Source organism: Vipera berus, assembly GCF_964194415.1.
Source record: "Vipera berus genome assembly, chromosome: 1".
NCBI classification, from domain to species: domain Eukaryota; kingdom Metazoa; phylum Chordata; class Lepidosauria; order Squamata; family Viperidae; genus Vipera; species Vipera berus.
This window is the reverse complement of record NC_138202.1, coordinates 314,938,339-314,962,729: the sequence shown is the minus strand read 5'-3', so window position 1 is coordinate 314,962,729 and position 24,391 is coordinate 314,938,339. Positions and strand designations below refer to the sequence as shown.

The 24,391-nt window shown below is 37.6% G+C and overlaps 1 protein-coding gene across 1 annotated transcript in view; it reads right to left on the bottom strand.

The window, feature by feature from the left end:
• Positions 1–23,565, bottom strand: part of EML4 (EMAP like 4) — a 156,151-nt gene extending 132,586 nt beyond the window's left edge. Inside the window, exon 1 of the mRNA XM_081315099.1 lies at positions 23,284–23,565. Coding sequence (XP_081171225.1) covers positions 23,284–23,410 — 127 coding nt within the window. The 5' untranslated portion in view covers positions 23,411–23,565. The remainder of the gene's footprint in view (positions 1–23,283) is intronic.
• Positions 23,566–24,391: the final 826 nt, after the last annotated feature.

Below are 24,391 nucleotides of genomic sequence, written 5' to 3'. Positions count from 1 at the left end.
CAAATATACAAATATAATAAACTAAACTAAACTAAACTAAATAGAAACAAACTGAATCCATGGGATGCTATTCAAAAGAACATATACAAAACTGTTGCATGCCTCCTTCTTCTCCTCCCCCTCCTCAATATACTCAAAAAAGGGGATTCTCCTTTCTATTCCAACTGATAATATAGCCATAACTTCCAAAGGACAAAGCTGTTTTCCAAACTAAATCTACACCTACTTGTTCAAGATTCAAGGACATATGACAGGCAAAGGGATACTATAGTTCTAAGGCAGACATGTCAAACACAGGGCCCGGGGGCCGAATCTGGCCCGCGAAGTGGTTTCATGTGGCCCACGAAGCCATCCTGGAAACAGTGAGGGAACGGCCCCCACTGCCTTGGCCCTGGCCCAGAGACCCTCCTTCTGCCAGAGACCCTCAGATCTGTCCCACTCCTGCCCGGACCCCCATAGGCACCCTTTATGCGAACGATGTAGAGCTGGCCACGCCCACCCAGTAGGCCCATATGCACTCTAGTCACGCCCACCCAGTAGGCCACGCCCACCCTGGCCATACCCACCCGGCCCCCTGAGGGCAACCGCAATGCTGATGCGGCCCTCAATGAAATTGAGTTTGACACCCCTGTTCTAAGGTGAAAGTAGTAATAAGGAATAATTAATTTTCTGCCTTATTTGAGAGCAAATCCTATCCAGTTCCTATATGATTGCACCCAATCAATTAAAGTATAAATTAGGACTGAATAGATCAAGCCTCAAGCCCTCTCTCAGTTGTGAAAGCTCACTGGGTAACTTTAGAGTAGACAAATTATTCTCTTTCTCAACTACAGGATAGATATTGTGAGGAAAAATGGATAAACTAAAGAAAGTGCTACAAATGCCAGTTTGAGCACCAAAAGAAAAGTGGGAAGGAAATAAAAATTAAATAAAAGCAAGCAAAACCTGAAGCCTGGTTTGCCCATGCAGCATGAGAAGGCAAAGATGAGATAAGTTTTGAAAACCGTATTTTATTTCAGAAAGCAGGAAAAGTGAAATGACTAATTAAAAAATCCAGACAAAGCAGAATAAGTTCACCTTACAACTGATAAACTTTCCCACATGCTGCCTGAAGTAGATTAATGGCAATTTATAGGAAAAAAAATATTTAAGAAAAGCATTGAAGAGAAAAAAAGTACTGTTGCTACAGTAGCAGCAGAAAGGATACAGAACTCATTTGCAAAGGGCCTGTTATTTTCAAGTTGTGCCATGAATTATTTTAGAACCTAAGACTGCCTTGTGCATTCGTGTTATGGCATTTAATTTTTAAAAAAATTAAAAACTAATTAGTCCTTTAAAATTACTTTCAGCATTATGTTGTTTTACTACTGCAAAATAGTATTTTAGTGGTGGTGCTTATGTTTGTACCTTCTTTTTTAAAAAAATTCTTTGTGCATTCTAGAAGCCTCCTGGGATGCAACATAAGAGTTCCCCGCCAAATCTCCTTTTAAGTTTCAATGTTACATGTAGGATCATATGTACTTATAAGATCATATAATGTTATATATAAGATCATCATACAGGTGATCTTCACTTAACAGCACCCATTCAGCACCCATTCAAAGCTATGATGGTGCTAAATGAGTGGTATTTATGATGGGTCCTCAAATTTAAAAATGGTGACAGCATTCGTGTAGTCATGTCATTGTGATCTGGGTACTCGATAACCAGCCCACAATTAGTGTTACAGCATCCCTTGGTCACATGATCTCCATCTATAGCTTTCACTGTCAGTTTTCAACAAGCAGTCTATGGGAAAGCTGGCAGGAGCTAACAAATGGTGACCATGTAACATCACACTAATGATGGTGTGAGATTTGCTTAACAACAGCAACTGCTAAGTGCATGCTAAGCAGCACAGTCATGTTGTCATACTTTATGACTGCATCACTTAAAAAATTGATAAAAATTCTGATCACCATCATTAAGTGAGGACTACTTGTATTCCCTTTGCAAGTTGTATTTGTGCTTATTTTGTCTGAGGCAAATCACTACAATGTGACAAGTAGCATTTTGTTGGCAAGTATTTCCATTCTTAGCAAAAGATAAACAATCTATTCAAGTTTTTCAACTAACCCTCTTCTCTCACCAGATTCTTAAAACATATCTGTTACAGTAACACATATAATCATTCAGCACCATCTCAATAATTCTTCATAAATAGACCACTAATTATCTTGCTTTCTCTTCTATTTTTAAACATAATTGTTTCATAGTTCTCCAATGCTAATCCCTATATTAATATACATTCTTGGTTTATTTTTTATAAACTTTTTCTCATTTATAATCTGGTTTTTTTCCCTCATTTTAATGGTAACATATTAGTAACTCAAGCTCTCATGGCTTTTACTTTATTGTTTTTAGGCCTGTTCTACAAATTACTTTTCTTCTTTCAAATTATGTCATATTGTAATTAAAAAGGGAAACCTCACTCAATTATCTTTGTTTCCCTTTCATTTGGTATTGGGCATTTATAAATTTAAAAAACCCTTCATGGATTACTGCCTTGTCGTGGCGAAGGGGCTTGCGTAATTCAATGAAGCTATGAGCTATGCCGTGCAGGGCCACCCAAGACGGAAAGGTCATAGCAGAGAGTTCTGACAAAACGTGATAACCACTGGTGAAGGAAATGGCAACCCACTCCAGTATCTTTGCCATGAAAACCCTATGGACAGTACCAAAAGGCAAAACGATATGACGCTGGAAGATGAGCCCCTCAGGTCGGAAGGCGTCCAATATGCTACTGGGGAAGAGCAGAGGGCTAGTACTAGTAGCGCCAGAAAGAATGAAGTGACTGGGCCAAAGCCAAAAGGACGCTCAGCTGTGAATATGTCTGGTGGTGAAAGGAAAGTCCGATGCTGTAAAGATTTTTTCTCCATAGGAACCTGGAATGTAAGATCCATGAATCAAGGAAAGCTGGACGTGGTCAAACAAGAGATGACAAGACTGAACATCGACATCTTAGGTATCAGCGAACTAAAATGGACAGGAATGGGTGAATTTAATTCAGATGACCATCAGGTATACTACTGCTGGCAAGAATCCCTCAGAAGAAATGGAGTAGCCTTCATAGTCAATAAAAGAGTAGGAAAAGCAATACTGGGATACAATCCTCAAAATGACAGAATGATCTCAGTTCACATCCAAGGCAAACCATTCAATATCACAGTAGTCCAAGTCTATGCCCCAACCACCAGTACTGAAGAGGATGAAACTGACCAGTTCTATGAAGCCCTACAGCACCTTATAGAACTAACACCCAAAAATGATGTCCTTATCATCATGGGGGATTGGAATGCTAAAGTAGGAAGCCAAAAGATAAGTGGAATAACAGGCAAGTTTGGCCTTGGAGTACAAAATGAAGCAGGGCACAAGCTGATAGAATTTTGTCAAGAGAATACGGTCATAGCAAACACTCTTTTCCAACAACCCAAGAGACGGCTCTACACATGGACATCACCAGACGGTCAACACAGAAATCAGATTGACTATATGCTCTGCAGCCAAAGATGGAGAAGCTCTATACAGTCAGTAAAAACAAGACCAGGAGCTGACTGTGGCTAAGACCAGGAGCTTCTCATTGCAAAGTTTAGGCTTAAACTGAAGAAAGTAGGGAAAAGCACTAGGCCACTCAGGTATGAATTAAATCATATCCCTGTTGAATATACAGTAGAGGTGACAAATAGATTTAAGGAATTAGATCTGATAGACAGGGTGCCTGAAGAACTAAGGACAGAGGTTCGCAACATTGTACAACAGGTAGCAACCAAAACCATCCCAAAGAAAAAGAAATGCAAGAAAGCAAAATGGCTGTCTGAGGAAGCTTTGCAAATAGCTGAGGAAAGGAGGGAAGCGAAAGGCAAGGGAGAAAAAGAAAGATACGCCCAATTGAATGCAGAATTCCAGAGAATAGCTAGAAGAGATAAGAATGCCTTCTTAAATGAACAGTGCAAAGAAATGGAAGAAAACAATAGAATAGGGAGGACCAGAGATCTTTTCAAGAAAACTGGAGAGATGAAGGGAATGTTCAATGCAAAAATGGGCATGATAAAGGACCAAAATGGCAGGGACCTAACAGAGGCAGAAGAGATTAAGAAGAGATGGTAAAATTACACAGAAGAACTATACAAGAATGAGCTTAACGTCCCAGATAATCACAATGAGGTGGTCACTGACCTCGAGCCTGACATCCTAGAATGTGAAGTGAAGTGGGCCTTAGAAAAGCTGAGCAACAACAAAGCTAGTGGAGGTGACAGTATTCCAGCTGAGCTATTCAAAATCTTAAAAGACGATGCAGTAAAAGTGCTACACTCAATTTGCCAGCAAATTTGGAAAACTCAACAGTGGCCACAGGATTGGAAAAGATCAGTTTACATTCCAATTCCAAAGAAAGGCAGTGCCAAAGAATGTTCAAACTATCGCACCATTGCACTCATTTCTCATGCTAGTAAAGTTATGCTTAAAATCCTACAAGCTAGACTTCAGCAGTATGTGGATCGAGAACTAGGAAGCCTCCTTGGTGGAGCAGTGGGCTATTGCCTCCTTAAGTAACACCAGCTGCCTGCAATTAGTGCAGGTTCGCGTCCCACCAGGCTCAAGGTTGACTCAGCCTTTCATCCTTCCGAGGTAGGTAAAATGAGGACCCAGATTGTTGGGGCCAATAAGCTGACTTTGTAATAATGCTACATGGGGGGTGAAAGCCCTAATAAGCAGGCATATACATAGAATGAAGGCTATTGCTGAGCACATTAATTTGTGCTTTAGAATTGTAAGCCGCCCTGATTCTTCGGAGATATAAATGGGATTAAAATAAAATAAATAAATGAACTACCAGAAGTACAAGCAGGATTTCGAAGAGGCAGAGGAACTAGAGATCAAATTGCTAACATACGCTGGATCATGGAGAAAGCTAGAGTTCCAGAAAAACATCTACTTCTGCTTCATTGACTATGCTAAAGCCTTTGATTGTGTGGATCATAACAAACTGTGGCAAGTCCTTAAAGAGATGGGTGTACCAGACCACCTTGTCTCTTGAGAAACCTATATGCGGGCCAAGAAGCAACAGTGAGAACTGGACACGGAACCACTGATTGGTTCAAAATTGAGAAAGGAGTCCGGCAAGGCTGTATACTGTCGCCTTGCCTATTTAACTTATATGCAGAGCACATCATGAGAAAGGCAGGGCTAGATGAATCAAAAGTTGGAATTAAGATTGCTGGAAGAAATATCAACAACCTAAGATATGCAGATGATACCACTCTAATGGCAGAAAGTGAAGAGGAACTAAAGAGCCTTTTGTTGCGAGTGAAGAAGGAGAGTGCAAAAGTTGGGTTGAAACTAAACATTAAGAAAACCAAGATCATGGCATCTGGCCTTCTCAATTCCTGGCAAATAGATGGGGAAGAAATGGAGGCAGTGACAGATTTTATTTTCCTGGGCTCCAAGATCACCGCAGATGGGGACTGTAGCCAAGAAATTAAAAGACGCTTGCTCCTCGGGAGGAAAGCCATGGCAAATCTAGACAGCACACTAAAAAGCAGAGACATCACCCTGTCAACAAAAGTGTGTATAGTCAAGGCTATGGTCTTCCCAGTTGCAATGTATGGCAGTGAAAGTTGGACCATAAAAAAGGCTGAGCGCCAAAGAATTGAGGCCTTTGAACTCTGGTGCTAGAGAAGACTCCTGCGAGTCCCTTGGACTGCAAGGCGATCAAACCGGTCAGTCCTAGAGGAGATCAACCCTGACTACTCTTTAGAAGGCCAGATCCTGAAGCTAAAACTCAAATACTTTGGCCACCTAATGAGAAGGAAGGAGAAGGAAGGACTCACTGGAGAAGAGCCTAATGCTGGGAAAGATTGAGGGCAATAGAAGAAGGGGACGACAGAGAATGAGGTGGCTGGATAGAGTTACTGAAGCAGTAGGCGTGAGCTTAAATGGACTCCAGAAGATGGTAGAGGACAGGAAAGCCTGGAGGAACGTTGTCCATAGGGTTGCGATGGGTCGGACACAACTTCTTAACTAACAACAACAAAAAATTAAAAAAAATAAGCAAAATCAAATCATATGCTAAAGGATGAATTTTTTTGGTTCTTTGTTTAAAAAATACAGCAGAATTCAGTCAAGATCTACTGAAGTAATGCATTTATTTCAGTAATGTATTAAATATGAAACTTCAAAAAATACATTTATCAAGGAATATGAATCAGAAACAACTAATATTGTAGATGTGGTTGCTAATTTAATTATGGGAGAGGAACTATATCAGGGATCTCCAATCCCCAGCATGGATCGTTGGGAATCGGGCTGCGCAAGCAGTGGGCGAGACGGTGAAGCTTCATTTGCACATGCACTGGATTAGGTTGCATGTGTGAAACCATCCCCTTCTCCATTGCTATCGCTCCCAGTCCATGAAGTCAGAAAGGTTGGGGGACTGCTGGATTATATAGAAAGCTATTTTTTCTTTATCTTTTTCAATATCCCTTCTTTTAGCATTTAGGCATCTGAGTTTCAGAAAGATAGATACTTTGTAAGATCACTTATTTGAATCTGTATTTTCCAAAACTCATTAGCATGTGTCAACTTCTTATTCCTATATGGTATAATAGAACCTTTGTAGTGCAAGAGAGTCTGCTGTCTACAGAATCAATCCAAACATGGTCGCAGGAGGAGGAAGAGAAAGGAAGGCATCCCATCTGTCATATAGAAAGAGGAAAAGGAAATAATATCATGATTTACCTTTACCTTTAGGTTATTCCGCTGTACATATTTAATCACCCAGTTGGGGAAGATTATTTTCTGATGGCAGGGAGAAACCAAGAGAACTCTGTCAGAGACGTATAGGGGATGCAACACAATGTTGATTGCTTCCAGACTCTCTCCTATAATAATCTAAAATAGTGTTGGTGACATTTACGGTAAATCTGACTTTCACTAAAATAGTCTGAGGAGGACCTAAGGTTTGCAAAATAATAAAGACTGTAGATGTTCAATGGTACTGTACTAAAACCAAGGACCCTGTTCAAGACTTAAATCAATTCCTGATGTCTAGATAAAGCAATGTTTCTCAACCTTGGTAACTTTAAGTTACCCTGGCTGGAGAATTCTGGAGTTGAAGCCCATACATTGTAAAGAGGCCAAGTGAGAAACAATGGGATAAAAGTAAAATTTAATCAAAAAAGTATATAAAAACTGAAGGTTCAAAAAATAAATCAAGGAAGAGGGATTCAGTCAGTGGTGTATAGGATGTATTTTCTTTGAAAGTTTATTGTGCTGCAAGTTCCCTTTGTCTGCAAATTCTCCTTGTCTCGGCTTAGTTTTCAGCTGTGGCTAAACTGTGGAATGATTTTGGTGATGGGAAGAATGTGATTTATTTTTTAAGAAACAAACTGCTGATCAGATTCCAGGCATAATTCAAAATGCTACTTATAAAGTCCATGATTTGAATCCAGGCTACCTTTTAAAAAACTCTTGCCTTATAAGGTAATTGAGGCATTAAGATATACCATTCTTCAGTTACAATTAAGAGAGACTTTTGGTGTGATCAACAGAGGTCAGACTGTTCTTATTCCCTATTGTCAACAGGCAAAAAATAGTTTTATTTATGCACACTTCTGGCATATAAGCAGGGTTTAAATTGAAAGACAGGAGCATGTGGGTACTTTTGTTCTTTTTTAATTGTATTTTATTTATATTATTTTTCATTAGAGGCCTTAATCCATTGATGGAAATGAAGATTATAAATTCAGTAAATACAATACTAATGTGTCACCAAAGTTTTATTCTATTCTAGTCACCCAGTCCTCCATTACCTAGTCTGAAATCCCTCTTTTATTTTCTTAAAAATAAAACCATGAAAGCATTACTGAGCCTGATTGTCTTGTATGAAATATGTTCTCAGATATCCCATTTATAAAGTAGAATAAAAAATAAATAAAAATATCCAGGTATGGGAAAGAGAAGAAATTCAAGCAGAAGTTTTTAAAATTAGTGTCCCTATCTTAACCATTTATTTATAATCTAATTATTTTAAATTTACTTTTTAAATGAATGGAAAAAATTCAATACATGACTATGGTAAGTGTAAGGGTACAGTGTGTTAAATGCAAGAAGTCTGCATAGTTCTCTAGATAATGTCAACAGAGACCTACCGTAAGTAATTAGCAGATTCATTTTTCAAATAAGGATGAACTACTAATTGATTTTCCAATTGTACAAAAAAGGCAAAATTAACCTAATTAGGCTTTTTCTAACATTTATTGAAATATTTTGCCATGTTGTATTGTTCATTTTTTGTCCTTTAATAATACTATGTTTTTACTGGTATTTTTTCTAAATAATTGAACTAAAATATGAAAACCTACTATGAATCAATTTAAAGTGCTTATACAAAATTAATAAAAAATATACATAATTGAACTGTGAGTACACTATTCAAGTTTATTTATATTTTAACTATATGAAATATTTTGTCTCCAACCTATTTAAGCCAAAAGAAATTCCTCTTCTCCGGCCAAACCTGTATCAACATCCAAACTGCTGCTTTTTTCTCAAGCAACTCTGTCCATTTTTTAAAAAATCAAGTTAAATGTAAAAGAATTAAAAGCTTGAAACAAACATTTGGGTAATGTTTCAAGGCTAGACTAAGAGGAGAAAAGACGTAAAAAATAGGAATGAAGATAGTATCAGCATTTGAAACAGCTCAATCCACATTTTCAGGCAAGAAAGCAGCAGGAAACATTGCTCACATGCAATAGAAAAAAGATCGCATCAACTTCCATTATTAGTTAATCTTTGCATAGCCGCGCAACTCCTTCAGATCAAATAGAACACAATTAGTAATTTAATAACCACCACATAAATCTCATTTCAAAATTTTCCAAGAAGCTAATCACCACTAAAGACAAAAGAAATAAAAATCAAGCTCAACTTCACTTTCAGCTTCAGTATCAATTCTTTCCTGCATACTCATATCAAGATTTCAACAGAAAAGTCCTATCATTAAGGAAAAAAATAATGATCACTGATGACATTATTATACAAACTACCGGTATTAACAACTTTGCATCTTTTTCATAATAATTAGAAATTATCCTTCTAAATAGAGCATGGGGAAAACCTGAACCATTTTATGTAAAATATTAATGAATAATTATAATACAAAACTCATATTATATTCTTTTCCTTACCAGTTTCTTTATCATTTGCAAAGTAGAACAAACAATATTTAAAAATAGCAAGAAATCACAATACCATTATTTAGAGTGACTAAATTGGGACAATATAATGATGAACTTGACTCCCAATAGTATCTGATTTCCTCATGAAGCTTCCCAGTATTTCTGAAATAATTTATACTTCAAATATATCTCTATAAATTCAAAATCTTTAAAAGTACTCCTGATCTTGAAAGTAAACCATAAAATTACAGGCAATTAAAAAATCTATTTTCAAAAGGTTCACCGCAAGCAATAGTAAAAAGCCTTTATAAACTGAAAGGCGTGTCTTCACAGCCTGAAGCAGACACATTAATTTAAGGTGTGGAAACTACAAAGATTCTTATTTGCATAAAACATACCATCAAGTCTAAACAAGATATAGTAAGTAGTTATATTATACAGATGAATTAACATAGAGGATAAATTTAAGTTAAAGTTTTAAACAAATTAAATTGTATTCAAATAGATGCATGCATCTGCTATTAATAATTTGAAAAAGATTTTTCTTAAAAACCTCAAGATATATTCACATATTAATATAAAAATATTGTAGCTTGAGTTAAGGCAATGCTGTATCAGGCTTCTTTTTTACATATCTATTGTGCTATAATTTATTATAAACTACCCAGATATTTTTTATTATTTTGGGTTTGTTTATATATTTTTCTATCAAGTAAAATGAAAAGCCACCCAGTGACATTTAAAAGAAATTGTTTTGCAACTAAATCTGTTTTACCCAGAAAAATGCATGCGTTAGCCATAGTTTATTTGCCACATAACCACTGTGATAGGAGCTCAATGAAACAAAAAAATCAGATTGTCCTACTTCTACCAATGTTTTGTATTTTTTTTCAGCCTGGTCAATAAACATACAGGTAGTCTGGTTATTGACCATTCAGTGACTGCTGAAAGTTAAGAGCGCTAAAAATATAACTTTATAGCTCATATACAACCATTTATGATCTTTGCAGTGTCCCTCAATCACATTATCACCATTACAGGAAGTACACGTTGCTCTGTGCCTGTCCTGTCGTTTTTTTTCCCCTTTCTCCCTTTGAAAAGCAGAGACCCACCCTCTGAAGTGTTCAGGCTCCTGTTTGCTGTGTTGTACACATCAAAAGCAAGGCAATGCAACCAGGGGCTGGGAGTTGCAGGTGCACTATGCAAACAGCCTGTAGTATTCTTTTGAAATCTCTTTCTATGCTTGGGGGGGGGGGAGAGAAATTTCTGTGGCCATTCTCTTCTTTCCTTGAACCTGCTTCCCATCTTGCAGAAATGATTGGAGAGGAAGGGACTGCAAGAGAGTAAGCTGTTTGCATAGCACCGTGCTGGCGAGCATATAGCTTGTGTGCCACAGGTGGCACGCAGAGCCGTCGCCCCAGTCCTAGGCCTTCAACTGGGTTTTATAAAACCTTTTCACTTTAGGCCTCTGCCGCCGTGTGCAAAAAAAAAAAGCTCAATCAATCATTTTCAACTTCTCGCAGGGAAAAAAAAGTTCTCGCAAAGTTGGAATTGATTGATTGAACTTTTTAGTCCCACTCAGTCTGCCATTACCACCGCAGCCACACCGAACCAATGGGCCACACCCACCCAATGGGCCATGCCCACCCGGCACACAATACATAAGTGGGTTTTGGGTTGCAGTTTGGGCACTCAGTCTTTAAAAGGTTCACCACTTGAATATTTCAAAGGGTGGGGGAATGTTTTGGAGGAAAATAAAAGCCGAAAAGTGTGAAACTGTATAGTGTTGTCTCTTTCCAGCCAGAATGCATAGTCACAGTTATGTGATTTTCCATTTAGCCACTGCTTCACTAAGCAACAGAGTTCCATTAAGCGTGGAGCACCTGTACTGTCTACTGCAATGCTAGCTGAGATGGAAGGAATTTCCCTCCACTGTAACTAGAATCAAAATACAAGCACTGGTTTTTTGCAACCTACTTTTAAAAAGTGCAGATATTGCAAGGCTGCAATATTATATTCCATGTATATTTTGTTTGGAATTATATGTATGTAAATGTTGGAAGACATAATTGCAGATTTAAAGTTACTTGAATTTCAGGGTTCCAAATGATAAGATCATCCTATTCTACTTATGTAGCCCTTTAGCAACACTGAATATTTCTTTCTGCAAGGAAATGAAAAATAAAATTCAATTTCTTTTTTTAATTAGCACTTTTCAATTGGAGTTTTGGTATTAGAAAATGTCATAAAAATTGGCAAAGACGCATATTTAATATAACATATATTACAGAATCTCGTTAATGGATAAATAAGAATATAATTTAATTAAAGTAAAATATCATTGAACGTTCATTGTTGAAAAAGATAGTCTTCAATATACTAAAGAAAATCATGAAGCAGTTACAGCTCTCTTCTCTAGACCCGTCCATATCTAAATCTTATTGTCTTAAGATCTTTTCCAGAGTTTGGCTTCTATGTATGTTTGTTTTTTAATTTATGTTTTAATGTATTTTATCACCATATATCAAAGAGCACATGAATCCATAATACATTAGTTCAACACAACAAGAAACCCTACTTTAGTACCTGCAATCTCAATCTGACTCAGATAGTATGAAGAAAGAAAATGACAAGGCACTTACTTTGCAGAAATTCAGGTATTCCAGCTATTTGATAGTCACATAAATAATCAGTATTTTTATAATCCTATGCATAACTAAAAAAAGTCAACCTTCAAGGTCAATTATATTTCTGTTCCTAATGCTTCTGAAAATGTTTCTTCAATCAAATGAGCCTTCGAGTTCCCGTTTTCCCAGGACATAGCTGAATAGCTGCCAATTTAGTTGGATGCACTAGAAAAGCTCATACAATTTCAAATTGTTAAAATAATATAGTAGACTATACTTTTAAAATAAAGAAACAGTAGGTGGAGTAAGCAGAAAATTCTTTTAGGTCCTGTGGAAATAATAACTATTCCAAGAAAATGAGAAGGATTAATTCATTCACCCATCTGAGGCAAGATATCTCCTTTGACCAGCTTTAATCCTAAATACTTTAAATCTTTTAACAAAAGATGGGAACCATGAGAAAATCAGCTGCCACTTATGAAAATTATCCTATTACTGAATACTATATATAAAATGATCCCCAATTGGCCACTCATCTGAAAGTTATTTGTAAAATAAAAGTTATAGGTTGGACAGTTATCATTTTTCAATCTGGATTTTTTTAAGTTAGTCCTTATCAAGTCAAAATGTCAACTAAAAATACCAAGTTTATATTACAAGAGCCATTTTGTGATTTAAATTACTAGTAAAGTCGAACAGGTTTATGGAACATGCAGGAATACGGTAGTTGTCTACAAAAATCAGGGAGTAGCAGTATTTATGAAAGTTAAGGATGTCCAAGAAAACATTCTTTTGACATTTTTAAGTAACTATTTAAACCAAATGTCAACGCTGCTAACATCAAATGTTCTTGCTTGACAAGAGATGAAGAAGCAGCTATTTCATATGCTAAACTTGTGTATTACTGTAAGAGCTAGAATTAGATTATTGCTGGGAGGAGGGAGGAAGAAGATTGTACCTCAAGGCTGTCTGAAATAAGAAAGAAAAGAACTTGGTGGGTTGTCTAACAGAAGAGAAACTGATTCTTCAAATTAATTGGGGAATGTGATTCATGACAGAAATAGAAAGGTGGAGAATTGTGTTTAATATATTGTGCAAAGGGGAGGGAGGGGATTCAGATTCCAGCTTTCTCTAGCAAGCTTTTGCCAATGTATAGGGCTAATAAAAGACTTTTAAGGTAAACAATGCCTCAGTCACTTGAAAAGCTCATCCGTCAGAAACTTGACACCAAGTAGATGTGGCATGTCAAATATGAAGCACCTAATTCTAGCCCTCTTTGTCCTTTAAATACAAGTGCAAGAAATAATCTATACATTCTAAGGAGTAAAGATACTAAAAATCCACCTTTGTGCCCCATATTTATTTGAAATGCAATGTGTGTTATCTTGGGTTCCACTATTCATAATCTAAAACCAAGGAATTCCATATTATCAAAAGAAAAAATAAAACACCTTTTACCAATAGCTAGGATTATTGCATGTAGCTAAGCAAGAATTATTAAGAGCGGGAAGGAACACAATGAAATTCACTGTGTAGATAGATAGATAGATAGATAGATAGATAGATAGATAGATAGATAGATAGACAGACAGACAGACAGACAGACAATCAAAACTTTAGTATTAAAGAAGAACAAATGAAATTAGCCATTATCCCAGAAATAGATCCAGTGCTAAATTATCAAGGTCTATTTATTTAGCAGGGACGTGGTGGCTCAGTGGGTTAGGATGCTGAGCTTGTCGATCAGAAGGTCAGCAGTTTGGCGGGTCAAATCTCGAGTGCCGCGTAGCAGAGTGAGTGCCTGTTACTCGTCCCAGCTTCTGCCCACCTAGCAGTTCGAAAGCACATAAAAATGCAAGTAGAAAAATAGGGACCACTATGGTGGGAAGGTAACAGCGTTCCGTGCGCCTTTGGCATCTAGTCATGCCAGCCACATGACCACGGAGATGTCCTCGGACAAACGCTGGCTCTTCGGCTTTGAAACGGAGATGAGCACCAGCCCCTAGAGCTGGAAACGACTAGCACTCATGTGTGGGGGAACCTTTACCTTTATCTATTTATTTAGCTTTTTCTGTACATATGGCCAGAAATAAATAAAGTGAGAAAGAATGTGGGTGGTGAACAACAGTATATACCACTTACAAATATAACTTACCGTAATAAGTCAATGATTCATGTAGAAAATTGGGACAAAACCTAGCTTGTTTGTATCCAAGTATAGCTATGCTTGGCATCTTAATAGATTTCACACATTTACATTTTGCCATGGGGTGTGTGTGTGTGTGTGTGTGTATATATAGATATCTATATCTATATCTATATCTATATCTATATCTATATCTATATCTATATATCTATATCTATATCTATATCTATATCTATATCTATATCTATATCTATCTATCTATCTATATATATATATATATATATATATATATATATATATATATATATATATATATAAAATCAAAAAAATAAAGGGAACACTTAAACAACACAATGTACTGTATTTAATAGGATGTCTTATCTTGTGTTCCCTTTATTTTTTTGAGCAAGATAGATAGATAGATAGATAGATAGATAGATAGATAGATAGATAGATAGATAGACAGACACACACACACACACACACGATGTATTTGAATATTAGTAGCTCAGGTTGGTAGTTAGGCTGTTGGTTTGATCTCCAGGCTTGGTAATTAGGTTGCAAACATTTTGCCTCCATTCGAGGGGACATCTTCAGTAAGGTTTGAATTGTGTTTGGTTTGTTTGGAATGTTGCTTCCGGTATTTCAGTTGAAGTAGCTCTCTCGCTATCAGTGCTTGGTAGGTGGGGTTTATATCAATATGTCTCTTCACTGATTGGTTGGTGGAGAACCAGGCCTCGAGGAATTCTCTTTCTCTCCTTGACTCAGAAGGACACAAATTCGATCTAAGCACAATTAGAACCTAAGCAAAGTCAAAGAAAGAAAGAGAATTCCTCGAGTCCTGGTTCTCCACCAACCAATCAGTGAACAGACAAATTGACATTCGACCCCGCCTACCAACCACTGACAGCAAGAGAAATAATACAACTGAAATACTGGAAGCAACATTCCAAACAAACCAAACACAATTCAAACCGCACTGAAGATGTCCCCCTGAATAGAGACAAAACATTATCTTCACACAGACTTTGATTCTTAAAATCTTAATGTATCCATCATATATTCAGGCTTCATCTATGTACAATAAATTCACATAGCATTAAGAACACAGGAAAAATGATTTTATAAAAAATGAGGAAACAGGATCCTGAGCAAAACAAAAATATGAACATAGTTAATTAGCTTCAAGAAATGTTTATATACTTGAAAGAATTTCTTTGGATATTACTCCAAATTTTTTTGGACAAGTGTTTTTGCAAGTGTACTTATCTGGTGCCAAAAAAAGATTGTAAAAGGTATTTCTTAGGATCCTTACCACAATTGATTAATAGCTCTAGACCAGGGGTAGGCAACCTCGGCTCTTTTATGACTCATGGACTTCAGCTCCCAGAATTCCTGAGTCAACTGACTCAGGAATTCTGGGAATTGAAGTCCATGAGTCATAAAAGAGCCGAGGTTGCCTACCCCTGGTCTAGACATATACATCTATACATTATGAATAAACAGCATTGGACTAAGAGGACAACACTGAAAAAAATAACTTTATTCCCTAAGACAACTATGGATTAAGAAGAGAAAATGAAGTTGAGATTATTACACTAGTTTATCAGTGTACAAATTACAAGTGCAAATGAAGTTGTGTGCTCAATCTAAACTATCATATAATTAGGACATATAATGTCATTATGTAACAAATAGTGGGACAAAACTCGAGGCAGAATGCAAAGAGGGTAATTTATTTAACAAGAACAATCCAGACAAAAAGGGAGGACCTACATGCATGTTTAGAAATCCAGGAACACTATTATTCTATGAGTAAAGCACTGATTGCCAAATCATACAGAAAATTTGAATAATGGCCTACTAGATAAGAGTATACAACTTCCAGAGGAGATCAATGACTTATTTAGAACATAAATGCCTTATTTGTTTATTTATGTATTTATTTATTTAGAACATTTATATGGTAGCCCAATTCAAAATGACATGATTCTGGTTGATGTACAAAAATATTAAAAATACAGAAGTAAACAGCACAAAAATTCTGGGCTCCATTATGGTCATGTAATCTAGGTTAATGTTTTCAAGAACAAATCAAACAATAAAGGAAAGTGTTAGATAAAATTCCATTAATTCTTATTAGTTTTATGAAGAATTAAAAAAACAATCCATTTTAAAAATTCTTGAGAAAAAGACAAAAATTAAAGAATGAAAAAGACCACTACCAGTTAAATTTAGAAAATAAAACAAAAAACAGATATGCCAGTTTTCGATTTCAACCAAGAATATGTGGGCTAAATGGGGGCTGATTTTCTTGTTTTTTGCAAGACTAAGCCTAATTAACTTTAAATTTGGATCTTAAGAAGAGTTCCCTTTTGTGAGTTTATCCATCTCAATACTCAGTGTAAGGTAACAATATACTTCATTCACAATTAACTTCAGAAAGTCAGAAAATAAAGCTCATCTCAAATTTAACTTTATGACAAGATCATGGTATCGCAAAACTAAACCAATGAGAAGCTCTGCTTGGTGCTACAAGAGAAAATAGAAGCACTGCTGAACAACAAATAGAAATGCAACATAGATGATGAACACGCCGGAGAACTATGTTGTGGGGAAAATAGGAGGAGAAAGAAGTATTAGGTATCTAGCTGTCTTGTGTATTTATTAAAATAATAGGTGACAAATGAATGAAAAAGCTTTTACTATACCTCTAAACACACTTTTTGTGATAGAAATTATATATTTTATAATATTGGTCATTTGAAAGTTGCTAACAGAACATTAAGAAATGAGCATACCATTATATCTATCATACAATATCTTGTTTACAGTGAAAAACACTAGAATGTGCTTAATCAGTCATATTCTAAGTCAGGATGCAAATTAAACAAAAACATTTGTGTCCATCAAATCTTTTAATCAATTTAAAGGTACTGACTTTACACATAAAATGGATTCAAAAATTTGAATCACCTTCAAACCAGTTTCACAGCGTACTAAGAAATGCTTTAGTTATTAGTGAAACCAATAACTGATATTTTCACACATACAATGCAATCAAATCCATTCAAGATGCAAGTTACAGCAGGATTTTATCATCTTGAACAACCACATTTTATCCTGCCAGTTTCTTTTGAAAAGAGACATATACAGCATATACGGTATTCTTTAGATAATCAAGACAGATAGGAAAGTAATATTTAATGCAAGTTGATATGATGATCTATCTCAGCTCTAAAATAAAGATACTCATAAATAGTAAGTGTAATCTTTCCATGAGTCACAGATGTTTAGTTAAGAAAAACAAAGCATTATATATTCGTTTCCTGTGGCCTTTTGATTACAATTTCCAAAATGTCCAGGAAACATTATTTGACAGAATATGGAATAACACAGAGAGATTGCCAGGTTTAATAACATGTTGCAAATTAGGTTTGACCTGCCAAACATTCTAAAAGGATGAGGCTCACATTCAAGATAATTTAAATATGTTGTTATACTAATTAACTTTCAGACCCGGATCAAGCTATTTAAAAATAGTATCTATATGTATGGTTATACTGCTTATTTTTATTTTGTTCTTGCTTGCTTTTTATTATTACAGATGTATACATCTCAGAGTTGTAAATTAAGTTAACTGCCCTTATAAATACCTTAAATAATTCTTACCAACAGTTTTTGTTTATATGTGATTATGGACCAATTTATATTTTCAGTTATAATTAATCATTTTTCCTATTTTAAAAGTCATATATTTTCATATACCCAGATTTGGTTATACTTTCCTAATATATACATTACTGTGAACAATTTTTCTTAATACAATGTTTGTTAAGTTCATTAACATGCCGTTTAACTTATTTTCTTCTTATATCTGCTTTTGTATGTGCTTTAGAAAAATGTATTGCAAAACTCATAAAAATGTAATTTTTAAAATACAGTTGCAGTCTGGCTTATAATAGGTAAATTGGGTAAATAATAATTAACTAATTTCTTCCCTAAGACAGTTCTGTTTTTAAGACAAATGATATTGAAGTTTCCAGGCACCTTTCAAAGACAGTCACCAACAAACATATTTTTTCAGTCTTTCTTTAGCATCAATAGATGATTGTGTCTCCAAAATAAGCATAGCCAGTGCAACAGCCTATAGCATGCTAAGTTATACTGGCCATCTTCTGAAAGAAGTCTTGAGTCCCCCTGACTGTGAGCCTGTATTTTCATAGGGAACACAGCTTATCTTTTGGCCTAGTGTTATGTTCATCAAAAGTCCCCCTGTCTGCTTTAAGAAAGCCTTAATGAGTTATTTGACACCCAGTAACTTATCCCCTCAAGCTCAGGATTTGTGCAGCATCCCTAAACTGTGATATAACAACAAAGCCAAATATGATATACTGTTGCAGGAAATGGGTATGTCTACTCTAATCAAGAGGACTAGGAATGATTTGATTGCAGTGTTCCAGAAGGGCTGCCACAGAGAGGAGGGGATCAATTTATTCTCCAAAGCACCTGGAGGCAAGACAAGAAATAACAGATGGAAGCTTATCAAAGAGAGATCCAAAATGGAATTACGGAAAAATATCCTGTCAGTGAGAACACTTAATCAGTGGAACAGGTTGCCTCCAGAAGTTAGGGGGGCTCTATCACTGGAGTTTTTAAAAAGAAATTGGGCAGTCATTTGTTGAAATTGTATAAGGTCTCCTGCTTAAGCAGAGGACTGGACTAGAAGACTTCCAAGGTCCTTTCTAAATCTGTTATTTTGTAATTTTGTAATTTCATTTCCCCAAATTACTGACAATCACAGAGGCTGTATAAGCCTATTAAATTGGGGCGGGATGTGTGAGCATTAATGTGAGAAACATAGTAACCTAAATCCCAAGCCATAGAAATAGAAATGGAATCCAAATCTGTATCACCTAGAGCAGAAGTCTCCAACATTTTGGGCACCAGGGACCAGTTCTGTGAAGAGAGGTTTTTCCGTGGACCGGAGGGTATGGTTTTGTGTGCTGCCTGCATCCTAGGGATGGGGGGCTTTGCTTGTTTGTGAGGACTGGTTGCTGGCATGCCATGGACTGGTACTGGTCCACAGACCAGGGATTGGGGACCCCTGATCTAGAGCAACAGGCTTTGCCCCAAAATAGAAGCCTGGGAATAGGAAAATCTACACAGTATATTTTTATTATTCTGAAGCTTGTCTTGAAAATACAGAATGTTTAAAAATGACACAAGCAAAAAATGCAAGTGATAAAAATATAAACCTTTTCAAAACACCAAACTTAGTTAAGCCAGTATTATTACCTTCATAAAGTATAGCATTAGAGTAATAATTTGCATGATCCCACTAAAAGTGTTTAAAACTGAATCCTTACTGAAGGGATTTCAACAGGAGAAAAGAATGGATTCTACCTTATACTTAAGCTTTATTAGAAGCAATCTGACAATTGTTTCTACATTCTTAGCTCAGGTTTCACTTTCTACAATAAGATCTCATGAAAATATCATTTTTTTATGAAATTCCTTAACATTGTAATTTAACTTTTTCCACTCCAGAAACAGCAAGTATGGGCAAGTACTTTAGAAAATTTGGAAAGGGACAACTTGTGCTACAATGGGAAACTGACCCAGTTTTCCAACTACTGATTCATCAAATGACTTTGACCTTCAGATGCTGAATCTCTAACCCTCTTTCATTTCACTCCACAAATTCATATAAAAATATTTCATGAATGATAAAAAGAAATATTTTAAACTGAAATGTTATGTACTGCTTTTTACTAAGTCTTCTACCTTAAAACATTAAAACAAATTTCACTAATGCAATAGTACAGACATGTCAAACACAAGGCCCGGGGGCCAGATCCGGCCCGTGAAGTGGTTTCATGCGGCCCGTGAAGCCATCCTGGAAACAGTGAGGGAACGGCCCCCACTGCCTTGGCCCTGGCCCAGAGACCCTCCTTCTGCCAGAGACCCTCAGATCTGTCCCACTCCTGCCCAGGCCCCCATAGGCACCCTTGATGCAAACAATATAGAGCTGGCAATGCCCACCCAATAGGCCACGCCCACCCAGTAGGCCATGCCCACCCTGGCCATACCCACCCGGCCCCTTGAGGGCAACTGCAATGCTGATGCGGCCCTCAATGAAATTGAGTTTGACACCCCTGCAATAGTACCAACGTTTAATGAAATATGGTTATATTTGTACAACCATATTTAATATTTCAACTGTATTCTACACCTGATATGGGGCAGAAATCAAATTCTTACTTATGGTATAAATTTGTATTATGGCCACTTCAAACGAGAGCTTACAGTAAAAAAGAACATTACAACCTAGTTTCTCCTTACGTTTTTTTTTCTTTTCAATCTGCAATGGCAATTTTTTTCAGGGAGACCTTACAGTAAATACTGATCAATTTATAGTATTAATGCCATGTAGTTAGCTAAACCTGGATTTATTCAGCTACATAGATTTAGGATATCAACAGGACTAACTGCAACCCAAGTAACTAAAGATCAACAGTTGGATAGCATTATCTGTGAATTCTCAATCGCAAAATATTATTTTTTATTCTTTGTGTCTTTCCAAATGAACTAAAGCAAACTATATTTTAGGCTTATGCTAGCATTTCCATGAAAATTAACATGATCGTATGGATAAAAAGAGAAAGGGCAGATGGAAAGCAACAAGGTGTTGCTTAAGCATTCCAAGAATATCAGAAATATTTTTCCAAGAACAATGGAATCAGATCTTCATTCATGCCACCATGGTATTAGTCCTATATTAGCATTATAATTTATTGTTACTGCTATGCTATCACAAAACAGATGTACTGAAGTGAAAGTTAAAGGCAATAGGCAGTCTGTTCCAAAACAGTTCAGAGGCATAATTAGAGATCACAAAACTAATTATATGCACTATACTGATGATTCTCAGGTTTCATAAGACCTGTCTTACATAAACTCAATTTAATCATGTATCCACTGTCTCTGCCCTCCACTGGCTTGAGCCACCAATGCCACCTGTTCTTAGGACCAGGCCCTGGCCTCTTAGAAATGAACAGCAATAGCAGCAGCACTTAGACTTATATACCACTTCACAGTGCTTTACAGCCCTCTCTAAATGGTTTACAGAGCCAGCATATTGCCCCCAACAATCTGGGACCTTATTTATCGACCTCAGAAGGATGGAAAGCTGAGTCAACCTTCAGTCGCTCAGAATATCCTGGAATGATCAATGAGTTAGTCTGCAGTACTGCATTCTAACCACTGAACCACCACTGCTCTTTCCACAATGGTTCTTAAAAACCACTCACCTATCCCACAGCCACATAACCCTGAGTCCATTGCTGTGAATCAAGGTAAATACATTCAAACTTATGATTATCTATCCTCTTTGCTTTTCCTTAGGTTGTTTTTGCTGGCTCACCATAAGAAAACTGACAAATATCCCTGTGGGAAGATTCTCTAGATGAGAGTGTATAGTAAGTATTTCATGACTTTCCAGGATTTCTCTCTCTCCCTTCCCCTCCCTCCACAGTTACTTGCAAATTAGATAAGCACAAGACCTAACTTAGATCTAAATGCACAGCCTTTTATAGGGCATCAACACGCAATCACAATCATATCTCCAAGCAATGTTTTGCCATCTTGTGCAAAGATGTAACATTTTCAGAAATTTTGAAGCCATTAGAAAAGGAATACTTTTCCTACTCTTCTCAGGAAAACAATCCAGAAATTTCTGGAAAATTGGAATAAATGCATTGTGCATTGTTCATTTTCATATCACCACTTACTAGTCTAAATTAACTTTGCTATTTAAAGAACATACAACGCAGTATATAAACACTAATTTACTCTTTCAATTATTATTTGGTTCTATTTACAATATCCCTAATTAATTTACTTTATTTTACAATGTATTAATTTTTATACAAAGCTGCAGAATCTTAAAAAAATCTATTATAAATTCAGTTTGACAAGTTCCAAAAACATCACAATTCAGAAGAAACTATCAATAAGCAATAAAACAGTTTAAGGTCCTTAGATACTTAGGACTCAAGAATTCAGGTGAAAGTGACCCACTGGCCATTACAGTAAAAGCTGGCAATAGAAAAGCCTATAAGCAAAGGAGGCATTGAGGCACTAAATCGTCATTCCTTCTTTGGTGAAAATTAGCAATGCACAGGATGAGCAGAAATGTATCTTGCTCTTCTTGCATTTCAGAGTTGTACTGCACTGTTTGTCCTCCATACACTATTTGGGTACAAGAACTGTAGTACCCTGTTAGCATTTTAAGGGAGATATAACAAAATATATGAGTATATGCTTTACTGCATTCATTACTATAAAATTAAATATTTCACTAGAGGGATTTTTTGTAACTCTTTCTGAAATTTAAAAGGGGGGGGGGAACAAAAATGTCCATTTTTATCTCTTTGTCCTGTAAGTAAAAATAATAATTTGGATTCACTACCTAAGGGCAAATAACAGGTTCACCTATAATAACTTCAATGAAATCGTCTCCTTATACACAAGACTTGTAGTAAATCAAGACTTGTAGTAAATCTGGAGGAGAAAAGCAGAGAAAAGCAACTCCTAAGACAACAGGCATGGAGAGAGAAGTCAGTCAAGGTAGCAAAGATGCTATCCGTTTCCTCTCCATAGAAAGGTTTTTAATGCACTTACGATTTTATCAGCGCCGTGAGCGCCGTTGGAGAGGTCAGAACGTAGCAAGAACAAGAAGAACTGCTCGTTTTTCTCCTTGAAAAGAGAGCAACTGAATGATAAAGTCATGCATACATTAGTGTGTACTATGTTCCAGGAAAACAGCAATGAATTTGTGCGTATCAGATTTATATCCAACATCCCAGTATCTTAATGTCCTGAAGTCACCCTGCTCGTTCCAATTTAGAATTTTTTTTTCCCCCGAAATACATCCATGCTTTTCTGTCAATATTCCCCAACATCTCATTTTCTCTTCCCACCCGCCTTCTCCCTCCCCTTCCCCGGCATGCATTTTTCAGACGAAAGACTTCGGCCGGCAGCTTACAAAAAGAGGAAGGTCAGGGCGACAGGATCGCCGCCGCTACACTTTGCCGCGAAGAAAAACGTTCACCTTGAGGATCACGGAGGAGGTCTGAGGCGCTTTCGCGTCGCCCGAGTCTGCCCCTCGGCGCTAAAGAATCCGAAGGAGGAAATGGCCCTGGCCTGGACTGAGGCAGAGACGACACACACTTGTGGCAACGCTGTCCCGACCGACTGCCACCCCGAGCCATTACCAGGCGCCTCAACTTACCCAAACTGCCGGCGAAACCGTCCATTTTGGGCGCCGCGGCGTCAACCTCCGAGTTCGACCTCGAGCCGCCGGCTCCGTTTGAGAAGGCAGGAGGAAGAGGCGGCAAGCGGGGAGGGGGGCAGCTCATTCACTCGCGCCGCGGTTGCGGCTGCCCACTCCGCACCCGCTGGCCCGCTCGCGTTCCCTCCCTGCCGCCGCCGACGCTGCTTTCGCGCCCCACGCGCCTCCGGCGCAGCTGCTCGGCAAAAAAAACTAGCCCGCTTGCCTGCCTGCCCGCCCGCTCGCTCACTCCGACCACCTCTCGCAGGAGCGGTAGCCGCTGCCAGTTTCTAACCCCCTCCCTCAGCCGCTTTTGGGCCCGCCCTGCAGCGGCCGCGTTGCTTTCGCGCTTCCGACTCCGCCTTCCTTTGGCAGCCGGGGCTTCCCCTCCAGCGGCCGTTGCGGAGCGCGTGGAGGGTCTGGGGGCGAGGCGGGCCTGGGAGAAGGGAAGCTGGCGGCGGCGGCGGCGCCTTCAGTTTGTTACGCCTGCGGCCCGGTCCTTGTAAAGTTAGAAGAGGAATAACAGGGAGGCTTGACTCCAAGTAAGGCTGCCCTGGAGCTTGGGCGATTTTGGGGCGGCAGCGTGTTTCGGGGGAAAGCGTTAGTCCAGCGGCTTTTCTCGGGAATAACAACATCCCAGCAAAAAGCTGACTGATTTAGAGGATTCTTAGCGGAAGACTGTTACTGGCAATTAAAGAAAGACTTATTCGAGAGGAACCCGTGTAGTTTAATGGGGAGCTGCCAGATGGAATGGATTCGGGATTGGAGTTCATCGATTTCACCGATTTATTGAGCCTGCGGAAAAATTATACCCTTGTAAAAATTTGCTGTCCCAATTGGCAATCTTTATTCGGCTTAGTCTGTTTGCGAATGGTCTTTATTTCTTATTTTTTTATTATTCAGACATTGGTATCCTGGCCTAGATCATTTGCCTTAAGCCCATGTTAGGCAAAGAAAGAGGCTGAACTTTCTAGCTTTGCAGCCTTCCTTCTTTAGAAGGTCAAGCAATATTTATTTGCTAATCATGACGCTGCAGCAAGACCTGACACCAGGATTTTGTCAAGGGCCT